The sequence below is a fragment of the Meleagris gallopavo genome, chromosome 16 (genome assembly GCF_000146605.3).
Source record: "Meleagris gallopavo isolate NT-WF06-2002-E0010 breed Aviagen turkey brand Nicholas breeding stock chromosome 16, Turkey_5.1, whole genome shotgun sequence".
NCBI classification, from domain to species: Eukaryota; Metazoa; Chordata; class Aves; order Galliformes; family Phasianidae; genus Meleagris; species Meleagris gallopavo.
In genome coordinates, this window is record NC_015026.2 from 12,464,088 (window position 1) to 12,483,348 (window position 19,261).

Here is a 19,261-nt window from a genome sequence, read left to right on the forward strand (position 1 = left end):
AAAAAAGTAATTTTTGTTTCAATTGTAGAGGTAAAAGTCCTTACATGCATAAGTGTTTCATTGAAATGATGTCCAGGAATGTTATTCCCACTGCGTGTCATATTCAGGGTAAGAAAGATAATTTCTTCTTCAATTATTACCACAGACATCCTGGTCTTACTGTAACCATTGCTTTTTCCCACTGAATGTTTTTACAGGTTTCTTATTTTCTGAACGGCATCGTGCTGTTTTTGCCATGAGGTACATTGACAAATGCTGGGAAATACACAGAGCTTTTTGTCGTCAGAATACCAGACCTCCATTTGAACCCACAATGAAAATGAGGCAGTTCCTTTGGATGTTGAATGTAATCTAACTACTTTTTTGTGTGTGACTAGATGCTCTTTGTTCAGTTTATATGGGCATTTTAAAGTTCTGCCTGTGACTTCTGCACAGTTGGAAAAATATGAGTAATGCTGCTTGTACAAACTGCCCGACAGATGCTATGGGCACGCTGGCACAGAAGTTTATGCACTTTTTGCAGGATTGCCTTCTGATCATTTCAAATCATCAAATCTTAGGCAAATGTTTGCCTTTTTTTTTTTAATATAAAATTTATATGCTGAAGTGTCATGCTGCTACAAATCAGAGAATGGAAACTTTTGGTGTAACGCAGTAAAGAATTTTGATAAGGTATAAGCTTAATGTACTGCATCGTGGTCTTGAGATTCCTTACTAAAATTCAGCAATCCAAGGCTAGATCCAGAGGCTAGGGAACAATTCCAATCGATATAACTGGCTTCTGAGTCACTGTCACTGTTTAAACCCAAGCCTTTCTTTTTCCTTGAACTTTCTTTAATAAAGCTATTAGAGGACAAAATTGTAATATTATTATTTATGAGCTCTCTTGAGTTTTTTTCTTAACATTGTTTCTGAATTATCAGAAAAATTTCCATTGAATTTTGTGGGGCTGGAATTTCAGTCTGTCATAATTATGATGTGGAAATATCAGTTGAATCCAGTACAAATTTTGACACAGGCTTCAAAGAGAGTTGGGTTTGGTTTGTTAACATATAATCGTTAATCTTACTCAGGATTTCAAACTTCTTGGCAAACAATTAACTGCTTCAAGACTTGTGGAAATACTTTTCAAAGATGGCCCCTCCCTACACGACAGCAGCAGTAGCAACCTGGAGCAGGAGGTGTGTATGGGGGCAAAATAACAGCACACATAGTATTTCATTGCTACAGGAACAATTAAAATTATTTTTAGGAAGTGTTACAGCTCCCTGTCTGCTAGAACAGGAAGAAAGTGTCATTCACTGTGAAAAAACGAAGACTACAACCGTGGTTTTTATTTTCTGTTGCTCTGTGCCTGTATCTTCTAGTTTAGCTTAGTATTCCATATTTGGATTATTACTATGCCTGTGCTCTGATCCTACAGATAGTACCTTGAAAGAATTGTAACACAGGGGTGCAATGCCTGGTTAGTGATGTGTGAATTGCCAACTTAATAGATAGCAGCTGTAGAAGGTTCTTCAGCTACCAGCTGGCATGCCACATCCTTGAGGAATGGCTCTTATTTAGTGACAGTCTATTATAAATGACACAATTGAATTTGTGATTTTTAAGCAGTATCTGATATACATCATGTGTGTTAATAAAGGATTTACTATGGCCCTGTTACTGGCAGTTTTAGAAGCATCATCCACAATTGAACATTTTAAGTTTTGGCAATGCTGTATGTTACTGCTCAGAGAGAGAAATTTCTTGTAACTCCAGGTACAACAAAAATCTTGGCAATATTATAAAGTGACTTGTAAAAGGCATAAACACAGTGTATCACCTTCTGAATTTTTGGTACTTTGGCCATTTTCATTTTTTCTGTAAAAGAAGGAACCTATGAGTAGACACACAAAGCTAGAGGGCTTCACGATTAGTTTTTGAGTTCCTGATTTGCTTAGGCACATGTATCTGTAATGAGATTTTGCAAAAATTAATGAATTAATCACTGTTTGTTTTACTCTAGCTGGTTTTTCTTGAATTTGTTGAAGCTCTTCTTCATTGTGCATTGGTGTATGTTACCAGTGATACAATTAAGGAGCAGGTAGATGGAGATAATCAGAAAAGAAGGAACTTTAGAACGGAAGGTTTCTCTGAAGGAACCACAAATGAGACTTTCTACATGCAGTATTCTCTCTCCCAGGTAATGCTGATGCAGACTGATAAAATATTATTACTTGTCCACTTAGAGAGCAAGGTCAGGCCCTGCAAAAGCCCAAACATGGGAATTAAATTCCTGTATATTCTGTATAAATATCCTGTAAATTCTTTGTATAAACACTCATTTGAATGAATCCTTCTGGTTTTCTTTGTTTGCTGCTACCTTAGATTGTAACATCAGTGTAGATGCTTCTAACTTGCGTACACATTTTTGTAGATAATTCTAATTACACACAGAATACTTGTAAGTCTCCTTACAACTGGACTGGTGGCAGAGATGCCTCTCCTGCTTTAAGTGGAGTGTCAAAACTGATGTGTAAGAGTGGCCTTAAAGCTGTTGGCATGTTCCCAGAGGATACACTGTGCTCTTTTCTTTTTGCTAATTTTTTTAATAATGATTTAAATATAATAATGATGCTGCCTGTGACACTGGTGCACCCTGCTGTGGGTGGCAAAGAAGCCAAAGTAATTTTAAGTTTTGAAAGGGGCTAGCATTTCACCTCATGTTAAATATAATGGTTCCTGTACCTATATGTATGTATGAGCCTAAAAGTGGTGTATTTCAATAGCTAACAAAGCATTTGCTCCTGTAAGAAGCCTTTGCTAGTCTTATTTAGAATATTAGTTGCTATTTTCTACATAAAGCAGAACAATGTGATTTCAGTACTGAATTTCAGCACAAGACCCAGAATTTATTAACTGAATTTTAAACCTCTTGCTAGGTGCTGAGACCTTGTGAAGACAGAGGGCAAAGTCTTCAAGAATTTCTAATGGGTGAGTACTGTAGTTAATCATAAGCATCCATAGGCAGAGGTGGTAGAGGAGATACACTCTTGCTACAGCTTTAAAGGTGATTAAAACAGTAGTTAATAATTGAAACAGTTGGACATATTGTAATTACAGAGGGCAGAGGCATTCTGTTCTGTATTTACCCAAGGGGTTACCTCTTCATGTTTGGTTTCCAACAGCTGCTATGCTCAGCTGGGCGAGTTTCAATCTCTGAACTTTGAATGCTTTTTAATTAAAAGTTATCACATTCTTCCTTAAGAAAACTAACTTAGAAACTTTTTAAAATTAAATTCCTACTTGTCTGTTCCATACATCTGGGCATGGAAACAGAAGGTTGAACTCTGTACTGCGTATCCATTATAGATCTTTTCATTGGTACAGAAGTTTCACAGCCACCAACCTAGCTGGAATGTCAGTGGCAATTTAGTCTTGTTTATCCTGAAGATCAGCATGCAGAATTACAGACTGAGTCATTCCAACTTTTCAATATTTGCCATACCAGATAGTGTCCTGTCATTCCACACAACTCATGGCAGTATCAAAGATGTTTGGCCACTGTCCAATTGGGATAAAGAAAAAAACAGGATTTTTCTCCAACATCAGAATTGATAAGTAAAGCAATCCTACTCTGCTAAGACACAAAATCCCCTGTGCCTCTCCTTTAATTGTGAAATTTTATTTGTATATTCAGATACCAATTTGTCACAAGAGGGCAGTAAATGAACATCATTAATTCTGGAGTCAAGTTTTTGAAGAAAAATGTTTAAGAAATAATTTAAAAAAAAGAGATTTAATCAATGAGAATTTTAAGTACTCCTAACTTAAATAACTTTTGTAGTTTTAAAATGCCACATCTTATACGTAGGGCATCTATAAAGCATCATGTGCTTCGTGGGAATTTCAATTTTGGGCAAATACAAGACTTTACAGCTATTTTTGGCTTCTTTTGCTTAAGTCAGAAACTGGGACTCTGTGTTTGTTAGTGTTACACAGACAGAGAAACTGAATGCGTGAACGTAAGTAGACAAGTGTTCTTTAAGAAGTCATCGGACCTTTCACTTGAATGACTGAAAAATCAGATCTGAAAAAAAACATTTCTTAACTACTGGATGGGCTCTAGGCTGCTTTGTCAATAGTACAGCCATTGGATGTATTTTTGTTCTTTCAGTAGTCATTTCCATCCCTTTGTTCCCCTGCCTACGGGAGCCATAGATACTGAACTGTCATTAGATTACTGCATAATTAAAACATTTATCATAGAATTAAAGGGGAATGCTTATTCTAACACTGTTCCCAGAGATGAGGAACACTGAAGACCTGCAGAAGGGCCATCCCTTTTCACCTGGAGTCATGTTTCTCACAGTTGTCATCTTGCATTCTATGCAGAAGCAAATGTGCCTTGCCTACAGATGTGGAGAGGAGGAGCACCAATGCAGCCAGACTTTTCTGTCAGAATTTCAGATGTGAAATATTGTATTCCAAAAGGTATTTGAAATAGAAATATTCTTACAAATACACATTTAACTTGCATGTTGCAGATGAACTAGAAGCCCAAACTGGAAAAGATAAGGAATTTGATTGGTGGATGTATCAAGTGCAAATCTTTTTTACAAACAACTTGTTTCCAGCCTACCAGCATGAAAAAGTGTTGAAGGCAAAAATAAAAGAAAATCGAATACAGAATGCTGAGTTAGCTGAGCTGAGAAGGAGGAAGGATGAGGAGATAGCAAAGTAAGTATTTTACCTTCTATTAACAAAATTACTGCAAATACAAAATTTGCTTTAGTGAAGTAGTACAGCATATTATAACCAGCTCATCTAAATATAGAATGAAACGTGCAGAATGTAACTTGTGTGACTTAATGGCTGTCAGGACTAATGATTACAGGCTGCTTTCAGGTTACAGAAATGTCTTTCCTGGTACTTAACCCCTGCTCTATATAAGGGGAGTCAAGTCAAATGTGTTTTTTGTATGCTGTAAATTGGACTTGTAGAACTAAGTAGCTGGACTTCTTGCTTCTCAGTTCATACTGTGAATATAGTTGCAACTGCTTGGCCATTATAAATGTGTCTCCCTCACTGCAGTACGTAACTTTCAATCTTGTTCACTCAGACTTATTGCTGAAAGAGAAGCAGAAGATGCAAAAAAGCAGAAAGAAGCTGCAGAAGAAGTGTCACTGGAGTCCAAGAGTACAGTTTTTAAGGAGTTAGAAGAGCCTGGTGTACAGTTAGCACCCCCTCCAAAGGAAGAGGCATCTGCTGTACCAGCCCCAGCTGTTACCAAGGTGCCTACAGGAACCAAGAGGAGGAGGAAGTAAATCTTGTCAGTTTAGTGGATCTCATCAGAATGTAAGTGTTCTTTGAAGAACAAAATACAAACCAAAACCCACACCAAATAACACTTCCACTGGCATCTAAATCAGAAGTGCTATAGAAGTGAGATTTGCTGTTCTGCTGAAACTGAACTTCAAGGCTAGCTGTCCTTAAACAAAGAGCCTTGGGAAAAGGAATATGTGGGCAGTTAAATAAAGTGTAACCCTCTGCAGAAATAAACAAAGCTATTCCAGCAATCAGTGTTAGCTAACCAGTTAAAACTTGCATCAGTGTTGAGGTGATATAGAACTTACGTTCCCTATGGTGATGGTAGTGCTGACGTAAATGGCTTCATGGTAAATCACTTCTACGTACATGAAGTCAGTCAAGTAAGTATTTCTTGTGCTCCAGTCTGATTGTGTTTGGGGAATACTTGCAGGTAGGAATTTGACAACAAAAGAGGTAAATTGAAGTAGGAGTTGTTAAAAACAGGTCAGGTCAGCCTAGAACTGGAGCTATAAAGTTACTTGTTCAGAGGTCTTTTGTAAGCAGTCTCATTTCACACCACAGCGTAACGTCCTGCTTATTTTATACAAATCAACACAGAGATCAAAAGATGCCCTTAAAAGTATAACAATTATTACTTGTATTTTATTTGCCAGTAAAATATTCACATAACATCAGAATGGAATGGTACAGGTGAATTCAGACTGGTTTTTAATTTGTTTGCACACCATAAACTTTTTTAAAATCTAGAAATTTCATGATCAGTTTACAGATTTTAGTAGAAATTTTGATTCTTACAAAGCAAGTATTGCTTTACTATTGTCCTTATTCCAGTCAATAATATGACTAATAACTTTTCATGTTGAACAAGTGTCTGACATTGACATCTTTATAAATCAGTCCTCTGCAGATCAATCCAAGAAGAAAATATTATTAAATTGTGTTGCACAAAGTTTCTTCACTTCTTCTGTAAAACAAACAAAAAAACCCCCACATTTTAAAAAATTATAATATTTTAAAGGGACCTATGTAAGAACCAGGGCTAGCATCAAGTGGAATATAATTAAACTGACAAAACAAACAAACAAAAAGAGATTCGCTGTAGAAATTGTTGTGTTGTTGTTGTTTTCAGGAAGAAAAAGTTGAGTCAAGTCAGAAATTCCAGTCTGTCTGAAAGAGGAGCTGTAAGTGGCAAAAGTGTAAATGAGGAAGAGTTGGCTGGACCACTTGTCTTGTCAAACCTCTACACTGCAACAGCAGAATACCTAGCTTCCACACAAGGAAGTATATTATAATTCCTTTTCAGAGGAAGAAGGGATTGCTGGAGTCTGTTACAATAAATCAATAAATCAAGTCAGCAAAGCTTTTTGCTTTTTGCAGTTTGGCAGACAATGGTGCAGGGGTAGCAGTACTTCCTGGATTTATAAGGCACACAAAGAAATCTGTACTGCTTCTGCAGTACAGATTTGATCCTGAAGAATAACAGTCAGATAAATCACGCGATCAGCTTCTCTTCCTAAAATTTAGATTATTATGCTTTCATCTTAAAAACAACAACAACAACAACAACAAAACAAACAAACAAACAAAACAACAAAAAAAACCAAACCTGCAACAACAAAAAATCCCTAGTTCTTTCCCATCATCCATGTGAGAGCACTGCCTCTTATTAAAACACAGTGCCAAAATTGCTGCTGTCATACTCAAACTATTCCTCTTAAAAATGAATATGTTTAAAAGCTCACTGCAACTTCATGTTGATTTGCCCCTTTAAGAGTAAATCAGTCTTCAAATAGCATTAAAAATAGACAATAACTGAATGAATACCAATGACAGGAGAGACATGATGTATAAATAACTACTAATGGATCACTGACAAAAATCAGATATAACAATTTTCAAGTAATACACTTCATTAATTGTTCCTCAGCTTCATAGGGTATTTCTCTATTTCCAGGGAGGAAGAATAACTGATTAAATATTTGGCATGCCTAGTTAAATGATGATGCTGCTATTTTTTTTTTGTAGCTGATGGAAGGCAGACTAAAACCTTACAGAAACTTACCTTGTCCTGTCTGTTGTAGATCAATCTGTCTCTAGATTTTTGGATCAGATGGATTTTATTATTTTTCCACAGACAGATATTTTAGTAGTAACTACTTAAAGTTAATAAAAACCAATCCTTACCGTTAACTTCAATCAGATTTGCATTTTTTTGATTCAAAATAACATACAATTCTCGTTGGTCAGACTTTTTCCCAACTACCCAGTAATCACTCATTGCCTTCACAATAATTTCCTCATCTTCATCAACTCTGAAAGAAGTTTCAGAAAGTAAAGGTGATGGCAAACTGATTTTCAACAATTTTCAATACAAATGATTATGAATGATGTCCTGATTTGTTGTGTCTGTATAGTATTAGAGTACTAACTTGATAATTCAGTAATTCATCAATCCAAGATGAGAACTTCACAAATAAGTGTGCAGAATGATTTAGTCATTTAAGGACACAGATCTTTGTCTGCTGGCCAACCACTCTGCTACTCTGAAGAAAACATCCGTCTTCCAGGAAGTTAAGGACACCCTTCAAACATTGTTTTGTTAGCATGACCAGAGCACAGTGGATACACTGTGATGAAAGTAGGCTCTCACATATCAAGTTGTTAAGCCTACAACTCAACCACGCTGAAGAACAAGGTCTGTTATATAAGGCTGTCACTAACCCAGTACTTCTATAATATGCAATTTTTGATTTAAAGAAAAATGAAAAACTTGAAAAACTTAAGTTGGACAATTGCTAGTTCCTAGTTAGAACTATAGACATCACAATCATTTTGTAGTGAAAGGAATGTCTCTTCACCATGAAATAGGTAAGCAGATACCATTTACAGAAAGCTAGTTACATTTTCTAGGAGCGGTACTGTAATAACTGCAAGGTTTGTATTCCATCTATTGCCCAGTCCCTAAAAGCAGCTATTTCAGAGGAGCGTACGATGCAATAGGCTGAAACAGGTTTCCCTGTTCTTTACTCTACTTAGCCTGAAATTAGCCAGACCTACGTGCAAAAGCACTAGATAAAGCTTCAGGTTTCTTACAGTTTTTCTAAAGCTTCAAACACGAGATCTTCTAATATAGTACAGAGTCCCTGGTCCTTTATCTAATATTTTTTTTTTTTAAAGTAACAAGAAAAGTTTATGTATGACATCCTACCTCTATCCACCACAAAATATTTACTATGACCACCATAATAAAGTCTATCATACAAAGCTATGAAAGTCATCCATGTCAAAAAGGCAAGGAAGCTTCACAAATTAAAAAAAAAATTGAATTGACAGAAGGGCTTAAAAGACTATTTAATAGTTGAGCATTACCTAGAGAAGTCACTGTTGATATCACCGAGAATCTTCATGAGGTCAGGATGTACAGATGCAAGTGATACACTGGGTGTTTTCCTCATGTGAATGGTACTCTTCTCTGCAAGGTTCATGTGATTGAAGTAGATGAACTTAAACTGAGGCTCCTTCTCAGCCCTAGGAAGATTCAGGAAAAGGAAGTGACTTGCAAATCCTGCCATGGTACCTAAGCACAAGACTCGGAGAGAACAGTTGTCAGCTAGCCAGCGTAAAACTGAGACATCCTGAAATTATTTTCACCTTAAAGACACCAAGTAAGACTTGTGGCAAAATCAAACTTCATTTCAATACTTAAATGAGAAAATAAAATGAAAAAAATCAGTTTTTCCTCTTCTTGGGCTACTAAGAAATAGACACACCACAGTCTGACAGCCTGGTCCCATGTACCAGCAGTATTTTGTTTGCACCTTTCTTATAGGCTGCTTTTTCTCCACTGTTTTGTTTCCGTGCCACGTCAGCTTAGATTGGTTTTTAAACAGAGGCTTAGTCTTTAAATTGACTAACTGGGAATCTTCTATTCACCTCTTTAATTTTTCTACCATAAAAAGAAAGAACTCTGCCTGGATCAGTGCAATTAAATATTCCATCATCAGTGGTGTGGCCAGGCGAGACTATTTTCAAACTCCTGCTTTTGTTATTCTTTTCCATTTCCTCTTTTATTACAGTAATATAACATCTGTCACTTACAGCTGTAATTCTGTAGGAGCTGTAAGAAATTTAAATTGGCAAAAACTGGCTATAGCAAGTGGTACTACAAGCCATGTTTTATTCAGAATGAAGGAGATACCCTGATGCCACCAGTCACCTTAGCAAACAACTGGATACACTTTCTCTCTGTCACTCCAATGAATTAGTTGCAAGAAACTGTATCATGTTTTCAGGACACCACGGCATTAAACTTTAAAAAAGTTAAAGCTGCCAAAGCCAGTACCAGGTAACATAAAAAGACCCCCAAGTAGTCTGGGAAAGCAGAAGTCAAATGAAATCAACATAAGAACGGAGGTGGGCACAGAGCCAGCGGTGTTTTTTTTTTTCTTTAAGAAACTCAAATGTTCTAATTGCTCAGGGCTACCTGAACTTCAAGAGATTCTGTCTTGCTCAAGAAAAGTTGGGAAGTATAAACTGAAGTTAAGGTTTTCTAGGAACTGCTGCTTTTCTATTTCAACATGCAGGGAGATGGATGGTAAAAATGCAGACAAGTTTTTTATTTTGTAGATACATCAGCTAGCTTTATGGTCACATATGAAAGAAGCAAAATCCAAACATTCCACCTGTACCTGAATAATCAGTTAACAGCTTGGGAATGAGGTGGCAGAATCTTAATTGATAATAGTTAAGAATTATTATCTTAATGTTTACATGATTTTTTTGCAGCAGTTCTGCATATAGAGGAAAAAGGTTTCAGCTACACAATCAACATTTATTCCTGTATAAGTAACATGCATGTTATTACTGCAGGGAGACTTGAATATGCAACAACAAGGACTTTATAAAGGCTTAAGATACAGAAGGGTAGATAAATGTTGTTTAAGATACACAGCTAACTCAATGCTTTCAACATTTAGGAACACGTTGCTATTATATAAGCAGCTCAATAAGCCTAATTTCTAACCAATACAGGACTATGACAGAAGCAGAAATGTGGTACAAACCCTGATATTCTCTTGTTGATGTTGTATTGTTCACATATGTCTGATGCTAACACAGTCAGCTGAGGCCCAACAATGCTGTCCAGTTTACGGCAAAACTCCAGTGTGGGTGGAATTGAAGCTAAGATGGTAAAGAAAAGGGAGAAGTGAGATTCTCTTCCAACAGTAGAGAGGGTACAATTTCTGTAGCTGCTTTCCTTAAACATTATTGGATGCCCTAGGACCAATCTGTCTTTTAATTACACTCATGCACTGTGTAAATCATCCGTAAAGTTACCTTTAAGCAATACTTAGTCATTTTATTGTGTAAACTGCATTACCAGTGGAGCACAATCAAAAGATTGATAAAAAGCACTCAGGAAGAAGAAACTCAAATAGGAAATTAACTTGAGTATTTTTCGAGAGTCAAACAAGTTTTATGCGCTTTGTATTAACTGTGTCTCATTTCAGAAACGATACTAGCAGGTACTTACCATCAATCATAAAGCAGACAGCTGCACTCATGGCCTGGAACAAAAAAAGAAGTTAAAACACAAAAACATTTACAACAGGTTACTTCAGGCACCTCAAAGAAATGGCAGTACTTCAGCAAAGTCGCACATTGGGCAACCAGTTTTTAAAAAATTACTAGTGTTACTAAAACTTCACCCGCTTTCAAAGTAGCCATCATGCAATCATCCATAACACAGGATAGTTACAGTCTTAAACCCTGTGTTGGGAACTGTTCAGTCCTGGCCTGAACCACTGATTGAGCACCTGCGGAAAAGGCCTGTCAGGTCTGGGAGCACGGGTGAAGGCAATTCACCTGTGGGACAGGAAGGGGTGGAGCCTGGCTGCAGCTCTCTTAGACCTCATTTAAGGGCTGACTTCACTGGGGAAGGATCTCTTCCTGGAGATCCCTCCTTGGTGAAGCTTTCCCCTGTGAACCTTGAATCTTCTGATACAGGTGAGCAATCTTCTTCCATTCCTTTTCTTATAGCATCTTCCTATTGTGTCAATCCTTCTGTCATTACACCTCTGGTGTAATGCCTTCCCTATCACACTGATCTGCCAGTGCTATACCCTGTAAGCTGCACTGAGATTTTAAATAGGAGAAATGTAAAATGTGTCAATAAATGCATTCTATGCAAGGACGTGTATCTGCTAGGAACTTCCTCCCCACCTGTTAACACAACATAAAGATAAGTATGAAATCACAAAGCTGAAGGCTGATATTTTGTTTTGATAAAACGTTATTTTGAGAAGGTACAGAAGAGAGGAAAAGAGGATTCAGGCTTTAAAGCCTCTTGCTCAAAATTCTAAAGAGTTTTCTGTCTACTTAGTCTGGTCCTATCAATTCATGTCTGTATGCAATTCACAAGTATTTCATATCACTGGTTTCCTCGTTGTATATAGATTCTTAGACTTGAGGAGTAATTGCAGAGAAAAATGCAATACCTTATAAACAATTAGATGAAGCTCTTCATATGTGTCATCAGTGTTAACAAATATTTTGGGGAATCTGCATTTTGCTTCTGGATCGTTAAGATTTAAGGGTCCAGTAAGAAACCTATAAAATAATTCAACAGCTTAGATGTGATGCATTCTTGTATTTCAGTTTTTCTTATTTAACAGATGTTTATGAAGTTAGCAACTGCTTGCATCTTTGAATGGATGTGAAGACAGTGAGTACTGAGCTATCCAGAGAAGCACAGAGCTCTTTTTCATTGCTACTGGGAAAGCCTGCATCCTTTGCTTTCCACCAGTAGCTTTATGTAGAACAGTGGTGTACTACAGGAACTTAACTTTGAGGGGAAAGCCAGGAGAGCTCGTGCCATTGCTTCAGTCCCTATAGAATACACTATATCAGACAAAGGGAACTACAGTATTAAAAGAAAGATGTCCAAATCCACAATTACTCAGATCTTGCCCAGTTGCTTACATGCCCACCCTGACACACTGAGAAGGACATCATTAGAAACATGCACCTTTGTCTCAAGTGCCTGACTGAAAGGAAGTGTCTGGAGTGCTGCCAAAACTTTTCATGCAGTGCACTAAGAACAGTGGAGAAGAAAAGGCTTAATTACTGTTACTGCATACTACTTTTTTTTTTTTCCTTCCAGAGGTTAGGTTTTACTTAGCACTGACTACTGTGTGGCCTATGGAATAAACTACATGTGGAATGTGCATCCCAAAATAAATTCCTTCCTCTCAAACATTTTGCCCTCGAGGGAAGCAGCAGTAGATGGAGACAGTTATTAAGAGCTACCTTCCGTAATGTTGTAGATTTCCTGGCATTTCAGCCCGTATTGGAGAATCTCTTCCAGCTAACTGAAACAAAAAGGAACAAGAAAAAACAGCTTAGAGGTATTTCTTGTTAATGTGTTGTGGACTGTCTTTAAATCATACCAAAGCAAACCATTTGCAGAAAGATAACAGTTGGCTAAAGTGCAGGAGTTGCTGACAGGGCATTCAGATCTTGCATTTATTAATTTTTAAATGTAATTTATGGAGCTCTGCCAGAGGTGGGGGGGGGTAGGAAGGGCAACTAACCCCTTGTGGTTTGAATGGCATTTCACACTGAAACAAACACCATAAGTCAAACGTTCTCTTTTTGAAAAGCTTGCTAAAAGCCACAGAAGCTTGCTTTTCAATTATAGGAGGTGAAAAGGTTCTGCCATTAAGGCTTGAAGACTTTCGAAATTCACTTCAAGCAGTTTGAAACTTCAATTCACCAAGCCCTGATCTGCCAGACAAAGACTCAGAGGTCAATCAGGAGCTCCTAAGATACTGTATGTCAGAATTGCTGTATCTGATCAACAATGTATTAACTACAAAACACCTGACTTAATTACCTTAAAAAAATCTTACAAGTCTTAATACACATTAACACTGCACATCTTTGGTAGACCCAAATGCATGTTTTTAAATCATTTCATTTTAAAATAATACTTGCATTAAAATGCTCATTTCTTATGATAACAGAAGCATATGAGAAGAGCAGTAAGACACACTTCCATCCCACTTTCTGTTAGTTATAAAAGATTCAGCTCTACTTCAACAGCTTGTAGACTCTATTGAGGATGTTGGCTATGAGCATAGTATCCTCTCTGAAGTTTGAGCAGGTCTCCACTGGTGCTACAAGGAGTCATTAGGTATCAGCATTTAGGAAAGCCCCTATCAGGGACTCATATTCAAAGTATCAGAATTCTGCTATACTGTAATTGATAGGTGCAAACATTCCTGACTTCAGTTGAGTGTCCCAAAAGCGACAAATCTCAGATATTCCTAAACTGAACCTTAAAGTGAGGAAGGGAGAAGAGATGCTTCTCTTTTCTATTTTAGACTTCAGTGTTACAGGATACACAGAAAAAATAAACCCAGCGTATCATACCTCAGGCTCCATGTGTCTTGGGAACAGAGATGTTGTGAGGTACTTGTACAGAATTCTCATATCGTCTTGTTCCAGTCCACTCCTACAGCACAGGGAGATGGAAAAATGCAAATTGTTTGTCATGTGGTTCTCAGGTCACATTTTCCCCCTAATCACAACTCAGGCAGCAAAACAGAACTAGAGTGAGTAGCAACATTTCAGTGTCTTGGTAGATTAAGTCTCAGGATATTCGTTTTATTTAAAATGTTATTTTATTTCTTAAATTCAAAACATATCCAAGTTTGCTTTAAAACAGTCATTTTTTTCTGCTACTAAACCATATCCAGTGTCATAATTATGTAACTTAAGCACAAAGTAAAGTTGTTCTCTTCTGTGAAACTTGAAAAAATAAAATGCTTAGCTGGAAGTGAAGCACTATGCCCTGAACAGCTTTGCCATGCCAGTAAATACCCCCAGATCCCACAGAATAAATTATTGAAGTACCTACCAGATCAGCTGATCGTTGTAGAGAAATGCAGTATATTTGACTATGTTTTAGGCTTTCTTCCATCCTATTAATAAATGACTGAATTTTCAAATAAGTCATTTTATCCAGTGGGAAGAAGCTGATTCCACAAAATACATCCAGCAGATCACAAGACTGTAAGTGCAGTGTCTGCAAGTACTAAGAGAATAATTGCCGTTGTTTTTGAGAATTCAGAAAGTTTCCAATGTGTAGATTTAAATGACAAGTTTGAATCTAATCCCCTGTAATCTAGGCTGAGGACCCCCAAAAACTTTCAATTCTGCTTGTGCCAATTTTTTCTTTGTGTGTCAACCTGATTTCAGGTCTCAGCTTACTAATATTTCATCAGCTGGCTTTTAAGGCCAGCTCAAGATCCTTTGAGAGGATAAGAAAGCACAGCCTTTCATACCAGTGTTCCATTTCAGAAGTAACTGTAAAAATTAACAGATCAGCTTGTGACATGCAAAGGAAAAGATTATCTTCTTTCCTGATAGCGCATTTAAAATCTCTGGGTAAAGCTTACAATCTGTGCAAGATAAGCTAGCCAATGGCTCCCTCTACAGTCATTTCACATTACCAAAAAAATTACCTTGCTACTCAGAGCAGCACACATTATTATGACAACGGGCCACTAAGAAAATGTCAACAAAAATTAGATTCACATACACAAGACAGAATAGCCAAAGTTATTTCTTATATCAAGTTATTACAGATGTCTTTGTCTACCTGGTATAAAAAAGAAGCTGCATTTAACCAAACACAAACATACAGCACTGCTCAGATCAGTCTGTCCACCTTAGCAGAATAATTTTCTTAAAGTTTATGCATTTCTAAATCAGATGAGAACACTTTTGTTCACACTTACATATCCCACAGGACATACAGATAGTATGGCAAGTCTCTGGCACAGTTTAAATCTCATTTTCTTTCACAGTTTCAATGCAGACCAAGCCATCAATGTTTGGCCAATTAATTCCATAGGCTCACAGCAGAACATCTGCATGAAAGTTTTATCAAAGCATTTCTTATTCCCCAGGAGAAAGAGAAATATTTTTTTCCCTTGGGCTTCTTGGTTACACAAATCTCAGTGCCTATTCTTTTATCTTCAGTAGGAAGTTAAAAAGAAAAATAATATTTTTAGCTTAAAATCTATTGCTTCTCTTTTTGCCATACTCTATTTTTGAATTTAGTCTAGAAAATGTATACAGCAGCTAATTAAACAAGCACTCCTTGTGCTGTCAAGGTTTATCTTAGGCCTTACTTTAGTCTTCCTGCAGACAGACAAAACTCCAAGATGAAACAAAAATTCACAAAGAGAACAATTTTTTTTTAAATACCAGTTTAAAATGACTACTCTCCACCTTTATCAGAGCTATCAATAGTCAGATGTCTGTGACAGTTACTCAGAGACACTAACTGCTGACAGCAGTCCTCAGCTTCCTTCTCTGCAACAGACACACGGATGCCACCTTCTAAAGTCAGCCTGATGAAACTTTTCACGTTGAAACTGAAAGTTTTGCTAGATGTGACTATTTGGAAGTTACATGAATAATATTTGATTGACTTCCTGCTCAGAATTAGGTTTTGCTTTCCATCTTTTTGCTCAAGCGTTTGCTTTTCAACGTTGAAGCTAAATACTGAAGACAAGTTATAAACAAGGCTTATTTTCTGAAACCTTACCAGGCATGACTACTGATACCACAAAGGAAAAAAAATTAGTTAAGTATCACCACTCCCCATTACTTGACAGTACTATGGGACTTGAATGTCTGTGCATGTAGGCTGTGGAATCACTATCTCCAGAAATTTTCAAGAGCCAGGCTGGATGGGGCTGTGGGCAATCTGTTCCAGTATGAGATCTGGAGGTTGGTGGCCCAGCCTGTGGCTGGGGGTTGGAACTTGATGATCCCTGGGGTCCCTTCCAACCCAAGCCATTCTATGATTGGCAAGCAGGCAAGTATTTGGAAAAAGTGAGTACCCAGACTTGGTGTTGTTGCTGCATCTCTCCTGCTCTGCATGCATTAAAATCTCACTGAAGCCACATAGAGAAGATTTAGAATTTTATTCCCAAGGAACAATTATACTGTATGTGTTCTTACCCGATGAAAGAATTTCTCCAGTCTCTCCTTTAAAACTTTTACACCTCCATCTTCCATTGCTTTCAGAAACGTGCCATTGAAGAGCTAGTGGTTAAAAGAAGTCAGTCAGTTGTGTAGGTGCTTTAATTTCCTGCAACTCAACAGTAAAGCTCATGTTCCTTACTATTTCAACTCTGCATAGATCCAAATGTACCCTTTTATTGGGAAAGTCTTTCTGATTTGCAGTCTAGATATATATAGTAGCAAAGTCAGAATTGAAGTATTCTCTATTAGTAGCAAAGTTACTTATCTGTGTTGCTTAAGCATCTTATTTTCTAAAAGTCAGATTGATGGCCTTTATTCAGTATTGAATACTGAATAACCATAGATAGTATCTAATGTCATCAAAATCAAGTGGACTTGACAGAAATTAGAGGGCTTTTATTTCTACAGTAAGCTAATGAATTAATGCTGGCAACTGCAACAGTTGAATTTTTTCTTCCTCCACCATGGTAACAGCTTCAGGAAGAGAGCAGCCAGCAACAGTGAGCTTGCACATCCAGATGGTATCACGAGGATTTCCTCCACTGCCCAGAAGAGCCTGTGTGTTATTAACCCTACCTTGTACATGCTGTAGCACTGCTGCAGGACTGAACTATAAACCTTGTCCTGCAGAAAACAGAGCAAGGCATTAGTGTAAGCAGAGGTAGTATTTCGAATATTTTGGCTGAGCTACACATAAATGTTTTCAAAGAGCAGGCACATGCACAGATCAGTGAAATTGATCAGCACAGCATTTCCAGTCAGCATACAGAAATTACTTTATACCTCTAAACTATGAAAGTGAGTCACCTCACATTTAGGATCAAAAGCAGTATTAACTCACACACAAGATGTCAGTTACAAATACTGTATTTCCCTAAGGCCAATGGTTAATGTTATCAAGAAGAAAACAACTTGGGTACTTCTGATGGTACTTTAAAACACAATATAACTGATGAAAAATGGGAGGGGGAAAAAAAAAAAAGAGTTCAGTATTACCAGCAATTCTTCTTCCTGATATTCATAGACTGGCTTTCCATCTTTGTGTTTTTCTATTATGGGATTTCGTACAACCTAGAAAATGGAACAGGCTGGCATTAGACAATGCAGAATGCATTGAGAACATTCTGATACAACATTTTAGAAACATGCGTATCATGTGCATAAGTACCATGACCATCCAGAAGTTCTCTTCAGGTTCATGGAAAAACTGCCTGTTCTTCTGTGTATGTAGGGATTTTGCAGGTTTTGTTGGACTAAAGGTCCTGGAAAGAAAACATGTATGTAGATATAGATACTTATGTACGCATGCAAAAAGAAAACCTGTATGATTGGGAAGTTTAAAACATACTGTTTGCACTAATACAACGAGCCACACAGTCAGACTTTATACCTTGTGAATTGCACTATAGCTTCACATAGTCCAACATTTCTAATTTTTTCATTCTTTTCTACTTCATTTGGGTGATAGAAGAGAATCTTCTTCTCTTCCTAAAATTTGAGATAAGAAGGAAAGCAAAATACATTTTAACAGAATCAAGGTTAAAGAATATGCAGCTCACAGTTTGATTGTTTTTAAGTCCTAATCTCTTCTAGGTAGAATTATATCTTGTACCTAAACAAACTTCCAAAGTAACAAATAAAAGGCATAATTAAGCACACTTAAACAGTCAGCCCAAGACATTTCAAAAAGGTTTATAAATTCCAAGGCTATTTGAATCATAGGACATAACCACAACCAGTTCAAAGCAAGGCTTGTTTCAAAGCCAGATCAAAGCATGGCCAGCCTCGGAGCTAGCTCCAACTGCTCAGGGCTGATCAAGTTCTGAAAATCTTCAAGGCTGGAGATTCCACAGCCTTTCTGGGATCCATCCTGGTGTTTGATCATTTCAATGTGAAGAATTTCTTCTAGCTCATCAGAAGTTCCCTGGCTGCAATTTTTTCTATCGCCTCTCATCGTTTCCCTGTGCATCTTCAAGAACCTGGCTCTGTTCTCTCTATAATCACTTTTGAGCCAGGAGAAATCAGCATCAATCTCCTTCCAATGTGCCGTTCTTCAGCCTGCACGGTCTCAGTTCTCTGGGGGTCTCCTTGTACATCACACACTGCAGCCCCCTGACCAACCCTTCATCTTCCAGTTTGTAAATATTTTTTTCCTACTCTGGGAAGTCCCAGAGGACCTCCATGCTCACAAACAGGGTAAGCAATCGCTTTGGCTGCCAATCTCTCACACAACACAGGATGCCATCCATTTTTGCACAAGGGCACACTGCTGATTCATATGCGACCTGCTGCTCACTGGGACTCCCTGGTTCCGTTCTGCAAAGCTGCTTTCCAACCAGTCAGCCCCGGGCCTGTTGTGCCGCATGAGGTGGCTCTGCCCCACTCGTAGCTCTCTGCATTTGCCTTTGCTGAACTCTCGGAGGTTTCTGCTCGCCCAAACCCCCGCCTTGCTGAGCGTCCCTCTGAGCAGCTCCCCCAGTTCTGGGATTTGGTGAGGAAGCATTCAGCCTCATTACTGGGTCATTAATAAATACACAATGCGTGAGGACGCAGCCTTGTGCCAAAACACTTCTGGAAGTGAAGACAGTTACGTGAACCGTGCAATTTGTTATCACCTAAAAACTTAATCGCTTACTAAAATGCGACAGTGGCATGAAAACACTGCCAGCAATAACTTGGACTATGCCAAGTTTTCTAGTAAGTTACAGCGCGATGGATGAAGTTATCATCCCTGACACAGCACAACAGCCCAGCTCCCGGCAGCAGCGTTTCACTGGCTGCCCTCGGATGGCCCCGGCTGCCGCCCCCCCTTTGTTCGCGGGGCGAGGCGCCAACCCGGCGGGTACGCACTGCCGGCAGGGCTTCGGAGACGGGCGGCCGAGCCCGG

The 19,261-nt window shown here is 38.0% G+C and overlaps 2 protein-coding genes across 3 annotated transcripts; one reads left to right on the forward strand and one right to left on the reverse strand.

The window, feature by feature from the left end:
* Window positions 1-6: 6 nt before the first annotated feature.
* On the forward strand, window positions 7-6,608 carry LOC104913449 (radial spoke head 10 homolog B-like). Of its 2 annotated transcripts, XM_010719693.3 has the most exons (8): window positions 7-108; window positions 198-346; window positions 1,074-1,181; window positions 2,009-2,185; window positions 2,925-2,976; window positions 4,530-4,722; window positions 5,105-5,340; window positions 6,443-6,608. In XM_010719693.3, exons 1-7 carry the CDS (start codon window positions 45-47, stop codon window positions 5,307-5,309), a joined length of 948 nt encoding a protein of 315 aa, XP_010717995.1. In that variant the 5' UTR covers window positions 7-44; the 3' UTR covers window positions 5,310-5,340; window positions 6,443-6,608. The 2 variants fall into 2 exon arrangements, with proteins under 2 accessions (XP_010717995.1, XP_031411742.1); XM_031555882.1 differs by lacking the exon at window positions 6,443-6,608 and having other exon boundaries at window positions 5,105-5,990.
* Window positions 5,936-17,859, reverse strand: CCZ1 (CCZ1 homolog, vacuolar protein trafficking and biogenesis associated). The gene is given in 15 exon segments (XM_010719694.3): window positions 5,936-6,277; window positions 7,498-7,625; window positions 8,683-8,841; window positions 10,377-10,494; window positions 10,847-10,880; window positions 11,811-11,922; window positions 12,622-12,683; window positions 13,747-13,828; window positions 14,234-14,280; window positions 14,282-14,410; window positions 16,351-16,434; window positions 16,951-16,998; window positions 17,371-17,445; window positions 17,543-17,636; window positions 17,765-17,859. Coding segments are annotated over 14 exon segments (1,143 nt in total). The 5' UTR covers window positions 17,552-17,636; window positions 17,765-17,859; the 3' UTR covers window positions 5,936-6,221.
* Between the last annotated feature and the right edge of the window lie 1,402 nt (window positions 17,860-19,261).